The sequence below is a fragment of the Oreochromis niloticus genome, linkage group LG22, assembly GCF_001858045.2.
Source record: "Oreochromis niloticus isolate F11D_XX linkage group LG22, O_niloticus_UMD_NMBU, whole genome shotgun sequence".
NCBI lineage: Eukaryota > Metazoa > Chordata > Actinopteri > Cichliformes > Cichlidae > Oreochromis > Oreochromis niloticus.
In genome coordinates, this window is record NC_031985.2 from 14,519,665 (window position 1) to 14,535,572 (window position 15,908).

The following is a 15,908-nucleotide window of genomic DNA, read 5'->3' on the forward strand; positions in this document are numbered from 1 at the left end:
TAAACACCCATATGTCTCACTGCCTGCCGAGACTCGCATAAGTGCACTTTCAGTCAGTCTGCAGTTCTCTGTTGCCACTCACTGTCTCAGTCTATCATCGCTCTCCATCTCTCAACTTTTGTGCAAATACTTTAAAGGCTTCCACACATTTCTAGCACCTCCCTCTCTCCTTACAAGCTCATTAACATTTATCCTCATGCTTGTGTATTGCTTTTTTTTTTTTTTACTGTGTTTAGAGATCTATCATACCCGTCTTCATTCACCAGTAATTTGATCCAATCTCCAGACAGAGTAATCAGCATAAAAATAAATAAATAAATAAGTGATTTAGTGGATTTCATCTTGCTAGTTGTTTTTTCAGATTTTTAATTCCACAAATCCTATCAAAAAAGAGGCTTAATGCAATGATACCCGACTAGCCTTTGACCAAGAGGCGTTAAAAGGGGTTGAAGTGAGGTTTTGCAGTCCCATACTGCCACTTGGTGGTAGATGAAAGAACTGCACCATAAAGTAACGACTACTGAAAAGTGACAAAAAGCAACCCTCTAGATCAGGGGCGTCAAACATAAGGCCCAGGGGCCAGAATTGGCCCGGCAAAGACTACAATCCAGCCCGCTGGATGGCTTTTGGAAAACTGTGAATGAGAACAAAAGATGTGGGGCTTTAAATTGTATTTTCTGAAGTTTTACAGCTTTTCCTACTGATGAAGACCTTCCCACAGCTGTTCATATGCCACAGTAACACTTTTGCTATGATTTTGGAAACAGTACTTCTGTTGTTTTGGTAAAAAAAGAAAAGAAAAAAGAAATTATTCCAATAATTGTAACACATTATTTTTACCCTATTGCACTTTTATTATAAAGTTAAAGACTTTTGAGCTGCTCTTTCATTATGACTTGCATGTCATTTCTCATTAGGTCTATTGTAGAAGACAATACTAACATTTGACAGACACCATGGATTATAATGTAGAAAAGGTTTTATTGAAAATGCTTCGATCCAATTCAAGTCATTCACAAAGTTACAGTGTATGTTTAAAAAAGTCTGTGCATTTAATTTCTAAAATTTATTTCTTACACTTCTCTCATTCATTGCTTTAGTTGTACCAGGACTTTGTTTAAACAGATGTATTCTTATTTTTATTCAAGAGTATGCATACCAAAGTATAAACGTAGAAATCAGTCATCCCTAAGAAAAGCCTTGATTGCTGAATATATGTTTTACCTCCCTTTTACTGTCATGTTCTCATCACTCCCTCCAGCTAAGGCCTAGTGTCTCAGCGATAAAGGAAAAGATGTGCGTGTCCTCCAAGATGGCCTTGGCAGTAGGTTTCCCTGCACCGTGCCCACTACGGGTGTCCACCCTGACCATCAGAGGCTGACGCTGCACAGAGCTGCTGCCAACCCCATACTGCAAGGTAGCACAGAACTTCAGCGTGTGCAAAGGTACCACACGGTCGTCATGATCTGCTGTCAGAAGCAGGACAGCGGGGTAGGGAGGGCCAGAGTAAGGTGGGTTCGGCAAATTATGGAGGGGAGAATACCTGGAGAGAGGATGACAAAGACCAAAAGGAAGGAAAACGTGAGGGGAGTCTCATAACAGAGAGAACAAAGATTATAAGAGACATTTGAAAACTTTCATTTGTTATTCAGCTGTTCAACTGTGATCTTTTAGGTTATGCGGGCAAGTGCAGCGCTGCGACTAGACTTTCAGATTACTGAAAACAAGACCTGACGTGAATTCACAACAACACGCAGAGATTCTTCAGTCGTGAGTCAGAATAAGGAACACACAAAATGTGAGTTATCAGAAGATCCATCTGTTGATTAACAAAAAACATCTTAAAAAAAAAAAAAACATCAAACGCTTTATCAAAACAAAAATCCATCAGTAAAACAAAAGTCTGCCTTAAAAAGTTTTTGTGGTGATAGACAAGAGAAAACAAAAATCATGGAAAGCAAAAGTGCCATTCGGATGAGAACATGCGGTGAATCTCACTCAACCAACTTTACTGAAACCTGGTTCAAATTCAGACAACACAGCACTATGTTACCATTTACTAGCTGTTTTCACACTTATACTCTTATTCGTAATTCGAAAAATATTAAAACTAATCAAAGGAACAGTAATGATCACAATAACAGGAAGTGATACTTTAAAATAGGTTGAGTTATCTATATACTTATTTTAAACTGTGTACCTGACTTTTCTTACTCTAACCTGTTCTGTATTCTAGCTGAATTTATAAGTATTGTGATATACAGTTTATTTCTGTTAATTTAAGGCTTCGTTGTGGGCATGTGCTGTGGTTTTCAAAGTCTGTGTGGTCAAGAAGAGTGTTAAGGTTTATCAGGCCACCAAGACTTTTAGTGTCATGTTGCATTTAAAGACTTCAAAAGTCTTGCTGTAGCCATTTGAAGCGTGGGAATGAAACAAAAACCCTCTCTATTCTGACATGTAATAATAATGTGTACAAGCACACCTCACTTTCAGAAAAAAAAACCTACTTTGGCACACTATATTAAGATGCCACTCAGTTTAAGTATTACATACTCAGAAGTAAGTTCTCCCAACCAACCGTAGGGTTTTTTTTGCTAGTTTTTAAATAATGCGATCAGTCATCGCAGTGGAGACATAAGGATGTGCGTGTACGTACATATAAAACACCGTCATGGATGTGTACTTTAGTGATTTGTTGCGTGTGTGTTTTTCCATACTTGATGAGCCACTTGAACTGCTCCGGATCGTCAGAACAGCCGTAATCAGTTGTCCAAGCGTGGCCGATGGTGAATTTGTGGAATTTCAGCATATCCATAACGCCCACTTCAGCTACAACGCAGCCAAACAGGTCTGGACGTTGAATCATGCATGCCGCTGTGTGTAGACTCAGAATTAGTGCTGCACATTCTGTTTGCTTACAAACACACATGCATCTCAATTACTTCATACTGTAGGACACACAGTCACTTCTAAATGGCTATTTACACACCAGGGAAGCAGGCATTAGTTGGGTTTGTGTGATGCCATATGGCAGCCAGCCTTTGGTAAATGATGTGACTAAGCACTGTTTAATGTGGTGTTTAATAGCGAAATTAATTGAAGATAAGCAGCTAACTACTGTTAGATGAACTTGACATTAGCAATTATGACAAAGAAGTACTATAAAAGAACACGAAGCACTGATGTGGATGCTGCCGAGGCCAATATCATGGTGTTTTTGTCCCCCCTTCCTTTTGTGGCATTAGTAATAAATGTGAAAACATGAAGCTGTACTGGACTGTTACAGGCCTCATGGGTTAAATCACAGAGAAGAGGGAGCTCATCTGGTAAATTGGGGAGGAAGTAGAGGTACAGTTCCATTGGCTAATTTCAGCTATAAAAATAACGAGCAAGGTTCACACAGCTTCCCAGTCTGAACGTGCAGGCAGTGGACTGTTGCATAATGGTTTCCCAGGTATACTTTTAAAACTCCCTCTGGCCTTTTCAGTAGCTATCCCACTGAAAAACATAAAGCACAGACACACACAGTTGATCCTGTACTTACCCACTAGCAGCCCTCCATTAGAGGCTCCATTGATAGCAATGAGGCTTGCTTTAGTGTACTTCTCCTGGATCAGGTACTGTGCTGCACACTGGAAGTCATCAAAGCAGTTCTGCTTGTTCGCCAAACTGCCAGCTACAAACAATACACAGCAGAAGTAGTCGTGTCAAATCCGGAAAAAAAAACACAATTACTTGCTTACATACTACTTAGAAACTCCATGTCTTTTTGTACCTTTGTGCCAGGTGAGGCCGTACTCGCCGCCCCCTCTGATGTTAGCCACTGCTAGCACGCCTCCGAGGTGTTTCACAAACAGCAGAGAGGCAACACTGACCACATACGAGAGAGAATAAAGACAGAAATATTATAAGAGCGCATTGCACTCAAAGAATACTGACTACAAGTCTATAGGAAAAACATTTAAAGAGAAAGGTAGCATTTGTCCCATCCCTGCCCCTGAAGAGCCAATCAACCCTCGAACTAGAAAACAATAAATACACTGTATTGTTGCACTGCTGAATACACAACAGTTTCAATTATATGATGAAAAACATATCTCCCTATCATGGTAAGTTCATTGTCTTGGCTAACTATATGCATTAGTATGATGATCGTGTCAGCACTCCAGATTATACAATCCTTTAGAACTTCATGAAGACTCAAAGTTACATGACAAGGACACCAAGTTTTTTAAGCTTCGTTTTGGAGATTTTTGATTATTTCTATTATATTTAATTAGTCGTGCTGTTTTTATATCACTGACATTCAAGTTAGCACCATTTCCCCATTCATTTAGAAAGTGGTGTCAAAATACTGCTAAAAAACCAACACTTTCTTCTAGAAAGGCCTTCATAAAGTCACATATACTTATGCCACGTAACAAGCATGGTATTTAGAAAACAAAATGCAGAAGTAGTGTTATTGGCAGCATGACACTCAAGTTCACAATGCGGTATATTTAGACTGGCTTTACAATAGTACACATATCCAAGCGGTTTCTTTTTCATTAGCACTGAATACACAGAGCGTTTCTCAGGAAATACTAATGCATACATCCACACCCAGTCATTTACAGAGAATCCAACCTCATCGGTACCCTTTCCTCCAGAGATGTATCCAACCAGTGTAATAAAAGCTCACTGATGGATGTAATATGGTCATAAAAATAAAAAAATACGACCTCTTCAAATTCTAAGGTTTTCCTTATCAGGGCATAATAAAATCATCTGGCCCTTAGGTTATAAAATTAGGTAAATGAACAACAACAAATGACAAATTACACCCTGTCATTATTTATCTAACAAAGGTAAGGCCAAAATGCCAAACAAAGGTTTTCAGAATCACCTCTGGATGATTGGTCTTCTAAACAATCTGTGCTTTTCTATGCTTTTTCTAATTGTACTATCATGAGCTTTAATATTTAACTGGCTAACTAAGGCCCTGTTGAGTCTGAAATTTAACTATGGAATTTTTATTGCAATTCCTCTGAACAATGTATGGTACGACCCTTCTGACCTCAAGAGCACCAGCAAATCTACAAGAAGAAAAAAAAAAGAATCAAGGTGTTAAGTCTGGAGTCAACCTGACTGAAATGCTGTGCCCGTATAGCCTCATATGTCTGGGACCTTTTGCAGTTGTGCGTAAATGAAAGTCCTCAAGCCTCAACGAACTGAAACAATGTTGTAAAGAAGAATTCCTCCACAATGATGTGAGACACTGATAAAGTCATACAGAAAGGTTCGACTTCAAGTTGTTTCTGGTAAAAGTTGTTGTGCAAACTACTGAATCATGAAGTTTTCCACATAAAATTTCTGTATTTTGGCTTAACTTTTGTTAAATAAATAATGACAAGACAGAATAATATAAAAAATGTCCAGATGGGCAAAAACCTTTAACTGAGAGGATGTCTTTTCTTCTTATTAATTTAAAATCTCCAGCTTACAAAAAAGTTTGACTGTTAAATTATGAATGAATGAATCAGGGTTCATTCAGTTTAAGAGCACTGGGATTATTTTGCAGGACCATCATTATATTTAATCTTGTTTTTCTACTATTCTAGTACCTACCATCATTGATCACACTGCTCTGAAGTACTGGGAAAAGTACATTAAAAGAAGACAGCTTTGACAGCACAGTCGTACTTACTTAAAGTATGGTTGTATGGCGTTCTCAAAGCCTCCATATCCATAAAGTAAAACAGGATTACTCTCATCTTTCTTAATGGCCTTGGCGTGTACTAAGAACATAGGGATCTTGGTTCCATCTTTACTTGGATAGAATACCTGGTATGTAGAGAAAAATGTATTACTTGATCTGACATGTGTCAACCAACAGCTTCTTTTCTTTTTGATATATTATTTGGGACTTCCTTCTGCTAATTCTGCTAATTCGTGTGTATTCAAACAGTAGACATGACAATTCATAACTACCAGAGTATGCCTCAAAATGACAAATGTTTAGAAATCAATACAAATAAAGTAATGGAGACGTTTAGGCACAGAGACATTAAATATGCAGACACACTTCCTTTTAATGTTACATTAGGCATTCAATTTTAATACAACACAATACAGTACATCCATGTACTGTCACGTGTAAAATGAGTGTGATATATCTGCTTAGCTCTGAAATGCCTATATCGAGTCCATGAACCACTGACGTGTTGAAATGCTTTGTATTCTGTAAGGAAATGCTTTTAAATCCCTTCAATAGCTCCATGATAGTTACTCCATCTTTAATTAACTTAAATTCAGCAGGAACAAATAGATCCTAACTACGGCTTAAACTTGGTCACTGATCAGCATAAGGCATTTCAGTTGTTCTCACTAATAAAGACTTTGGTAGAGAGGTGAGGGCAGTTTCTGGTCAGTTTTGTTTAAGGTTCAAGGCTCCACCAATGGCATTTCAGGAACTGCTTTTGTACACAGCCAGATAAACTGTGTACGGGGACTTCTCAGTTTATCCAGCTGCTACCGTTTTCTGCTCCCTCGTCCATAAAGATGAGTGAACCATTTCTACAAGCAGCCGTACAAGTAACGACATTATGTTGCCGATGACGTGGGACGGTTTGGATCACGTTCATTTCCTGTAACTTGAATTACTTTGCCAGAGGCTGACTTCGTCGTCATCTACTCATAAAACTTTTCTCCAGAATCTTTGCGATTGACTTTCAGCAATTCCAATCTCCTCTCCCAGTTCCTGCTGTATATTAGGCAACATAGGATGGTTCACTGTGACTATAAGACTTTGAGTAAGAAACTTAATTTTTCAAGGGTTTCTAGACTCCTGCTATGCCGGGATTCTTCTGCCTAAAGACTCCTTTTTTTAGCTGCAGTCATTTTCTGTAGTCATTCAGCCCCCGTCCTTATTTAGTCTATCAATGGTTTCTTTTTTTTCTAAACCTTTCACAGTGCTCTAAGTTGAGTGTACATTTCCTGTGTGAAGTTTCCCATTTCTGCTTTTTTTGTTGTTGTCTCTTATTACGTTTTACAGATAAGGTGCCAGAGTCAGTTCTTTGGTTCTTGGGTTGGCCATCTAGCACCGATGGCCAACACAAGAACACTTTGCAAACTCAAAGGCTTTTATATGTCTGGGCAATTCACAATTTACCACTGTCAGTAAGTCATTAACTTGCATTTGCATATCTCAAAAGAAGCATTAAAATAGCTGTTTGTATAAAATGATAAAGCCTGGGGTCATGTAAATAGAATGAAATAAAAGCTAGATGCCAAAGTCAAATTTCTAAAACAGCAACATCATGAGTCTGACTATTAAAAGTACTGTTAAAATACATAACATTACAGTATGTTCTACTGAAATTAAGCAGATGACCAGAAAGAGTGATATTACCTGTCTGGTCTCAATGTCTTCATGTTTGATGCCCTTTACCTCCACCTCTCTGAAGACTTTGGGTTCTGGGTTTGGCTCGCTCAGGTCACAGTGGTAAATGATACCTGGATACAGCATAATAGAAATCAAAGTTAGACTTCCAGTGTGACTGGCTGCATTTAAATAGTTAAATATATGGTCATTTTATTAAGAAAATCTGATTATATCATGCAAACTAATTCCATTTCAAAAGACATGATCTGCAACTTTAGTAGAATAGGCTAATTATAGGAGTATTTTATGTTGCAATAAATCCTCTTGTAATAACAATAGCAAACAGCTGCACATCAGAAAGCATTTAATCTGTTAAATACATGCCTTGGTTGTTTCCTAAGATCTTGTGACATTACAATGTTATGATCTTATTTAAACAATAATTATCAACATAATTCAAAGTCACATACAGTTACTTTATTGAGTTTTTGGAGAACTAATTGCAATAATATTTGTATATTCTTTTTTGCATGGAATAAAAAGTGTATTTTATTTGGTTCATACTCATGGAAAAAACTAAAGTATATAAAAACTGGAATTGCCTGGTGTAGTAAAGGAGGTAAACTTGTAGAAGAACTCAGAGTGTTTCTTCTTGCAGCTCACTCCGGCCACAGTGCCCACATCCAGCGGCAGGTCTCTGACAAGCCGGCCTGTAGACAACTCGTATACTTGCAGGATATCCTTTACGTCATGGACATAGTTGACCAACAGGTGGTGCTGGTTCACACAAGACACAAAGCCTGCAGGAAAATAAAGGAGGAAGTAATGCAAAATGTCTGGGGGGGGGGGTTGTTGTCAAAAACAATGTATCCAAGCGGCACTGTATTTTTGTCTTTGTTGTCCTTTCTAGATCACACTATTTATACTTCCTCCTCCAGTCAATTCCCGACAATGATCTCAGCAATAAGGAGCCATCTCATGATTACTCAAGTATAAAGTGTATTTCAAGTATAAATACTTTTCAACATGAATATATAAAATAGTTTAAAAGTTAAGTTTTGTAATTGATGCATAACTACATGTGCAAAGGGCAGAATAACTGAAGGAATAAACTATAAATCCATGTTCTGTACCTAATAAAGTCCCAACAGCCTACAGCTGTTAGATAGCTGTGGTAGTATCTACGTATATTACTAATAATTAATTAATAATGTAACTACAGTTCCATGCACGGCATTTTGCCTCAAAGTGTTGTCCTTTCCAAGACAAAATTTAAAATGTTGAAACGGTGACTTTATATTTAATCCCAGCGCCATTATACTACACAAAGTACAAGGATCACAATTAGGCTACATTTGGGAGTGTTTGTGGTATTAAAAAAACTGTGATGTTGGGCATATAGTTAAGCTGTAATGCAACAGAGACCACAACGACTTATCAGCTTAGAACACTACAGAGGGGAACAGTCAGTTTTGTCTTGAACAGGTTGGTGAACCTGAGTGACTGGATACTATCAAATGAAACTATCAATCCTTAATGTGAATGGCATTTTTTCTATGACTGTTTGACACCTTGGCAACAAGTGTGTGTTACTTTATACCCGAGCAACACCAAGCAAAAAAACGCAATTTAAGAATATTAAAATAAACAGAAACCAAGAAAAAAAACAATACCATTGCCAGTAATTACTTCGGAAATAACTTGCACTAGTAAAAAAAGTATCACTGGTTTCATTTAGTAAGACATTATTTAAATATCCCCCTGAATAGTCAGTTCATGAAAATTTCATTGCTGTTAATAATACCTGAATTAGTTATAAAGGCATTTAGGGCCAGTTTATCTCAATAGCTGCCAACAGTAACTGAAACATTAAGTTGTTTAATACAACACCGTAAGCCCTTCATAAAATGTTGCTCTGTTGTTTCAATTTCTTTTAACAATATAGAATTTACATTATTATTTTTATCAGTCCAGTATTGCCCAAGTTCAAATTTCAACTGTCTTCCTCTTTTCTCTTTCTTTAACATGTGTAGTTTCCCAGTGCGCCAAGAGCTATAAAGCTGTGAATGTACCACTGTGTATTACATCAAAAAAACAAAAGTGTGTGACGTGTTGTTCGCACTTCTCAAAGGTAACATGGACATTTGTGCATGTTTCATTCATCTCCAAGGACAATTACGGTCATTCAAGTGATACGCACAAAGAAAAAGAAATTACAACACAAAGTGCTTATGGACCAAGTTTCACTTTTTGAGCAGAGTTCCCTCTGACGAAGGTTTTGAACCACAGACAGACATACAAGTTCCCGATTGTTGTGGCTGGACCGTCATCGAAACATCAGGACAGAAATTCGGCGTAAAACTATTTTGCAAGGTTTTAAGATGTGAATTGTGGAAGTACAGTTCTATGAATAAACCCTTCACACTTTTCTAAAGACTGTTGAAGTTTCAGATGCTGTCATGTGTTTAGCAGCAAATTTGCTTTTATGAACTCTCGGACACTGCATTGCAGACAGTACATTTCTTTTGTGGAGAACTAAGACTACATGCCACTACATCATTCACCCTCTACTACAGTATGTTTTAATGACATTTCCATTTTATCTCACCCAGGACATCTTTATCATGCTGTGGTATGAGGGTAGTCCAGTGCTGTCTGTCTGGTTTCTCGATGTCTATGTTGATGAGACAGTATCGAGGCGCATCCAAGTTGGAGCGGAAAGTAAACACAGTTCCCTCATTGGTAACGTAAGAGTACTGAGCATCAAAGTTGTCCACAAGTTTGACCCACGGCAGCAGACCTGCAGAAGTAGATAAATAAAATGACAAAAACCCCAAAACTGATATTTATCACTAGCAGTGAGTATTAGGAACTAGTATTAGCTTATAAACCCTAATTTGCAGTGGTTTGCAAAAACCAATAACAAGTTTTCATAACAGGCTTGCAGTAGAAAGTTTCATAACTTCTGTGTGGGAGGATTTCTCTCCCTCAACTAAAAACAGGCCACACTCTGAATTTTGAAATCTCAACATTTACTTCACTAATGGTTGAGTCACAGGCATCAGTTCATGTCCTGCGTTGACACGTCTTAATGACAAAGCTGGCGTATTTTTTACAAAACTGCCCAAGCAACGACTACTTAGAAGCTATATATGTTGACACTGAGTCATGCTGGAGTCCATAGTGCTTCATGAAAGCTTCTCGTGAAAGATGATTTGTTCATTTGGGGTGAACAAGAACAACTAAAGAACTGTCAGTTCTTTACAATTTAAAAAATGTTTAATGTTCTTTGCATGCTACATACAAGTTTGAAACTTTTCACAAACTTTTTCATGCCACTTTAGATGCTATCCTCCAACAAAATAACTCCCAATTTGTGGCAATTCACAAATTAATACTGGCTAACGAGGTGAAGCTGGGAGGAAACTAACTACCATGAACCTAAATTTACCTGTCATGGCCAGATCAGCATTTTGCACTGTGATGCAATAAGAATACCAAATATATACCTGTGATCTTACATCTCCATAAGACACATGAGTTACTGTGTTTATGCAATGATTCGAGTTGGGAGTTCAGCAAGAACACAGACCTTTTATGCCATCGGGGAGCTGCTGTAGGTCGCAGTACCACAGCTGGTTGACAGGCTCACAGCCTTCAGTGATCGACAAAACGGCATATCTGCCGTCATCTGATATCTGGGAAGAGGAATTTTTTTTTTTTAAGTCAACACAGGGAGGGGAAAGAGAATTTGAGAAGCAGCTGACGTGATCATGCCAATGTAGGCTTTGCCATAAAAGTTTAATCTTTGCTCTGAGAATCCCCTAAAAAGACGCACTCATATAAAACCTCGCTAGCTGGGTCTTTAATCCTTTTAAAACACCAAAATGGACAAAAGATGCTATAATCCAATGCAATTTGCAATATTAGGTTCATGTAGTTTGCAGAAAACTAATTTAATTTCGGCAACAATCCAATTCATCTCTTTTTTGACCAGAGTGTCAACTCCGTAGAGTAAGCACTGCAATGGCCTAATGTGTTTCTTCCTTTTAAAACAGGAACAAACCATTAGCAGACCCCAACTCAATAGGGGTAACACATCTGCTCGAGCCTCCCCGGGTAGGGCAGTAATGATTCAAGATAACTATGGACTTACGGTCACTGCACTGTGCCACTTGGGATGGTCAGGGAACTCTGCTACCAGAATGTCTTCTGACTGTTTGGTGCCAATAACATGGTAGTAGAGCTTCTGATTCATGTTGCTGGTGGTCTCAGTGCCTTCAGCGAAATACAAAGTAGTTAAATACTAAATACATTTCAAACTAGATTAGTTAAATGTGTTATTTCTGCACAGCGTAAGATTATTTGCACAATATCTCTTCCTAACCATCAGTTTTTCCTTCCTGGCGTGGGTAACAGTTATAAAAGATGCCCTTTGCATCATGAGTCCAGGCCAAGCAGCTGAATTTAACCCTTTCCAGAAGGTCAGGCAGTGGGCTGAGGTCATCGCCCTTCATGAAATGCACCGTTACCCAGTCTGAGCCACTGCTACTCAAACCATAAGCAAAATATTCACACTCTTCTGACAGTCGCCCCACTAAATGTAGAAGGAGATGAAAGAGAAAAGAAGTTAGCAGTGCAAAGTATCATTCCATCTCTACTGCCTGTATGTCTGTGATCGATAACAAGTTCTGCAATTTGTCTAACTTTTCAGTGCCACAGTTCCATCTTCAGAAAGCTTATTCGGATCAAAGAATACAGTTGCAGGTGCATCGAGAGAGTCCTGCATATACAGCACATCCTGGTTCTGAAGCCCTTTGTTGTGAAAGTAGAAATATCTGAAAAGAGACAAGAAACTACAGTGAGGGAAAGCATTGTTGTGACTTAAGTCCTGCTATTCAAGCTTGTCCCTTTAAGTATAAATGTTGATAACCATTAATTAAAATTCAGCTATTACCTCTTCCCCCTTTTGTAAGGGCAACTGTACTTGGGATAATTATAGACCTCAGTCAGCCGCTGATGGAACTGTGCCCGGATGGCGCACTGCTCCAGGTACGGCATAGTGAGTTTGTTCTGCTCTTCAACAAAGGCCTGCGTAACAAAAGCGACATGACAAGGGATGAAATGCAAATTGAGTTTTTTGGGATGAAGAACCAACAGTAGCATTCTTCAAAAAAAAAAAAAAAAAATCATCATGTACCATTGTTTCTGCCCCATCAGGGTCTTCCAGCCATGCATAGGGATCGCTGATTTTAGTTCCATGGTAGTCATTCACCTGTTGCAAAGATGCACAGAGAAGCTAAACATGAACAAACAGGAATAAGCCGGAACAAACACACAAACACATAAACAAAGAGCGCGTCTCATCTTTGGCATTCAAACCTGATTTTCTTGACAGAAAGTATTGTCTCAATGATACTTCCTTTGAAAAGCATTTTTCTCTGGAACTGCAGAGCATCTTACTTCATAACTGTCAACTGTATCAGAAATTTTTGGCTCGTCAACTTGATGCTTATCAGCACTGGAATGTGGATTACTACTCCAAGCACTTTTGATAGGCCGACCTTGATGCACCAGTGAGCAGACTGGAGTTACTGCAAGTTCTCTTAAACCACAAACACCCACAAGTACGCATTTCCATAATGTCCATTTGAGGTGCCCATTTCCACTAATCCAAATAAAAATTAATGTTCCAGTAGTTTTCTGTCAACGATAAACAACTATTAACGCTTCAAAGAAATAAGGTCCGTCACATTTTCCACTTCGACCTTAAAGCACAGCCTGTTGTCCACATCGCCTTTGACTTGTGGTGAAAAAGTTTCCGTACCAGTTTATGGCACACGTCAAGGACATTAGGTGGGGGGGGGGAAAATTCACCATAGATTGGGATCATTTTATACAAATTTTATATACAAATGTGGATATTGAAATGCATTGTTAGTTATTTTTAGGTAATTTTAATTTAACATTACACAGCAGAGACATGTGGCATACCAAGCCAAGCCAAGTATCGTTGTGGTGGTATTATATATATTTCTTAACATCTACAGCAAACTCCTGGTCCAAATCTATGACAGGACATCGATAGCAGGATGCAAAACCAAATTTTTCACTTCAGTCACAAGCCATCTCTTTTCTTGGCATCTCACATTACACAACAGAGACATGTGGCATCAGATTGTTACAGGGACTCTGTATGTGGGATGTACTCCCACTGACTGGCTCCCAAGAATTAAAAGGGAAATTTGACCAAACTCTAAATGTGACATTGTAAAACAGCTCTTGTCCACAACCCACGCATATTTTATTTTAACGAATTCGCCACCAGTAGCCTGAGATCAACCAGCGTGAAATGTTTTACTTAGGATGGATATTTCAAGTGAATGCGTGAGTGAATGTGAGCGTGAATGGTTGTCTGTCCCTGTGTGTTGGCCCTGCGACAGACTGGCGACCTGTCCAGGGTGTACCCCGCCTCTCGCCCTATGACAGCTGGGATAGGCTCCAGCGCCCCCCGCGACCCTGGAAAGGATGAGCGGAAGCGAATGGATGGATGGATGGATATTTCAAGTACTGCCATCTTTCACGTTTTCGAATGCCGTACGGAAAAATTCGCATACAACAAAGAACTGGTTAATCCTCACCACATTAACATTTAGGCACCTTTATTAGCCCACTCTGCTCGTCTTTCTGTCTCTCCTTCTTTAAGCATGCCTTTCTTTCTTTCTTTCTCTATTTTAAGTGTGCTTCACTTTCTATCGCTTGTTCTTTAAGTGTGCCTTTCTTTCTATCTCTCTTTACTGAGTGTTGACAGTTTTTCACTGAATGCAACCAAGTTAATATCCTCCCGGAAAGTCAGTCTGACTGGCTTTTTCACTACCTGCCTTCATGCCAGTTCAGATCAAGTGAAACACAGTAGTAAACCTACATCTCATAAGCCTTAGAATGATCCCTGAGGCAGTGCGAGACATCCTAAGATTGAAGACAACCTTTACGTCGGTACAGGTATGGATCAGTTGGTCATGCTTTTAAACATTTGTGGCTTATAGAGTGGTAAATTTTCAAATATTAGAGGGACCTGTCAGTTTTTATTTATACTCAAAACCCTGCACGAAACAAATTTGTATCACATTCAGTTTAGCTTTGAACCATCAATGCATGCATGCATACATGTCTAGTATTAGCCAGATGTCATAACTCATCATCCTAAAGTATAAACTTTAAAATTTTATAGCTGCAGTATTTTATTTATTTAGTAACTAAGCAAGTAACTAAGTAACTAAGCAATTTCCAAACATATTCAGCCACAGCGCTTCATCTAATTTTACTTAAGGCTGTCCGTTTTTGGCTACTGTCACCTCTGTTCATCTTGGCTAGTGCACCTTTCATCTGATAGATGTTATCATTTCATTTTGGACGTTTGCAACTGCTGTACCCGGCCATGCATATCTCTTTTTGTTCTACCCCTGTACATACAGCCTATGTTGACTTGAGTTTAATGATTGAATGCCACTGCAAGTCAGCTGCATGCTCTGCAGGATGTACTTCGGCTTCACTTTTACTTTTATGCACAATGAAGACACACTCAGAGCTGTAAATACAGCTAGGGAAGCTGGGGACATGTCTTTTGTGTGTTAAGAGAAGTAAACATTTGGTAGCATTTGGCACGACCTTTCTTGTATTAAAGGATCACTAACTAAAATCGATATAGAACTATAATTGAGTGCAATGTGGCTTTAAAAGCAACGTTTGCATGATTCACTAAACATGCAACGCCACTTTGGTACTTGGAGCTAAATTAATGGCCATTATGAACAAGAACTAGCTTGTATTTGCCTTTATTTAATTGGCAGAGAGCGTGCACACACACACAAAAAAAAAATTCTCCTAAGAGATGTGCAGATTTAGCCGATAGCTAATTTCCACCCACGGCCCCAAAGACTTTTTTTTTTTTCCTTTTTCAATCACGTGGGCGTAACTTTACCTCCAATGCACCGGCTAATACGAGAAATGACAAAAGAAAGCAACAGAATATTTCACTTTTCGGACTTTACACACCACAGTAAAGTTTTGTTTTTGCTTCCTCGACCATTCGCCATTTGTCTTTCTGTCCCTCCACGCATACGTGCATTTTCTCTTCCTGGTATCGCTTTTCCTGCTCGTGGGCTTACACCACAGCACTTCGTCGAATGACAAACAGACCAAGAGAAAAAAGGAGAGAAAAAAAAAGCACGCCGCAGAACTTTGACACTGACCTTACTGTCGTCTCTTCGGGCTGCCGGGTACTTAAACGCCATGGCGAGGAGCTCGAGGGTGCCTGTCGTCTTCTGTAAAGTTACTTGGGGCGCCTTTTTCTTTCTTTTTTTTAACCGTTTAACCGAATGCAGCCTCTCGAGTTAATCAATGGAGTTTTAAAGTGAAAGTGAAAGCATGACCCCCCTTCACCTATACCCTACTCTGGTTTGCGCAAAGGCCCTGATCTGCTTTTTGACGCAGGAAATGATGTGTCACACGGCAAGTGGTAGCACAAAAACAGCTGCAGGCTACC

The 15,908-nt window shown here is 38.9% G+C and overlaps 1 protein-coding gene across 1 annotated transcript; it reads right to left on the bottom strand.

The window, feature by feature from the left end:
* Positions 1-961: 961 nt before the first annotated feature.
* On the bottom strand, positions 962-15,908 carry LOC100708802 (prolyl endopeptidase). Its single transcript, XM_003447173.5, has 15 exons — positions 15,616-15,908; positions 12,564-12,638; positions 12,321-12,454; positions 12,071-12,201; positions 11,751-11,960; positions 11,520-11,641; positions 10,956-11,061; positions 9,972-10,163; positions 7,966-8,163; positions 7,391-7,494; positions 5,687-5,823; positions 3,776-3,870; positions 3,545-3,676; positions 2,718-2,874; positions 962-1,543 (listed from the first exon to the last, which is right to left on the bottom strand). Exons 1-15 carry the CDS (start codon positions 15,655-15,657, stop codon positions 1,249-1,251), a joined length of 2,130 nt encoding a protein of 709 aa, XP_003447221.1. The 5' UTR covers positions 15,658-15,908; the 3' UTR covers positions 962-1,248.

Excerpts from the sequence above, each read along its gene's own strand:
- LOC100708802 (XM_003447173.5), bottom strand. The coding sequence starts at position 15,657 with ATGGCGTTTAAGTACCCGGCAGCCCGAAGAGACGACAGTAAG. Across the intron at positions 5,824-7,390 it reads AAGACATTGAGACCAGACAG|GTATTCTATCCAAGTAAAGA; the intron begins GTAATATCACTC and ends TCTACATACCAG. Across the intron at positions 3,871-5,686 it reads GCCATACAACCATACTTTAA|TGTTGCCTCTCTGCTGTTTG; the intron begins GTAAGTACGACT and ends GTATGTGGTCAG.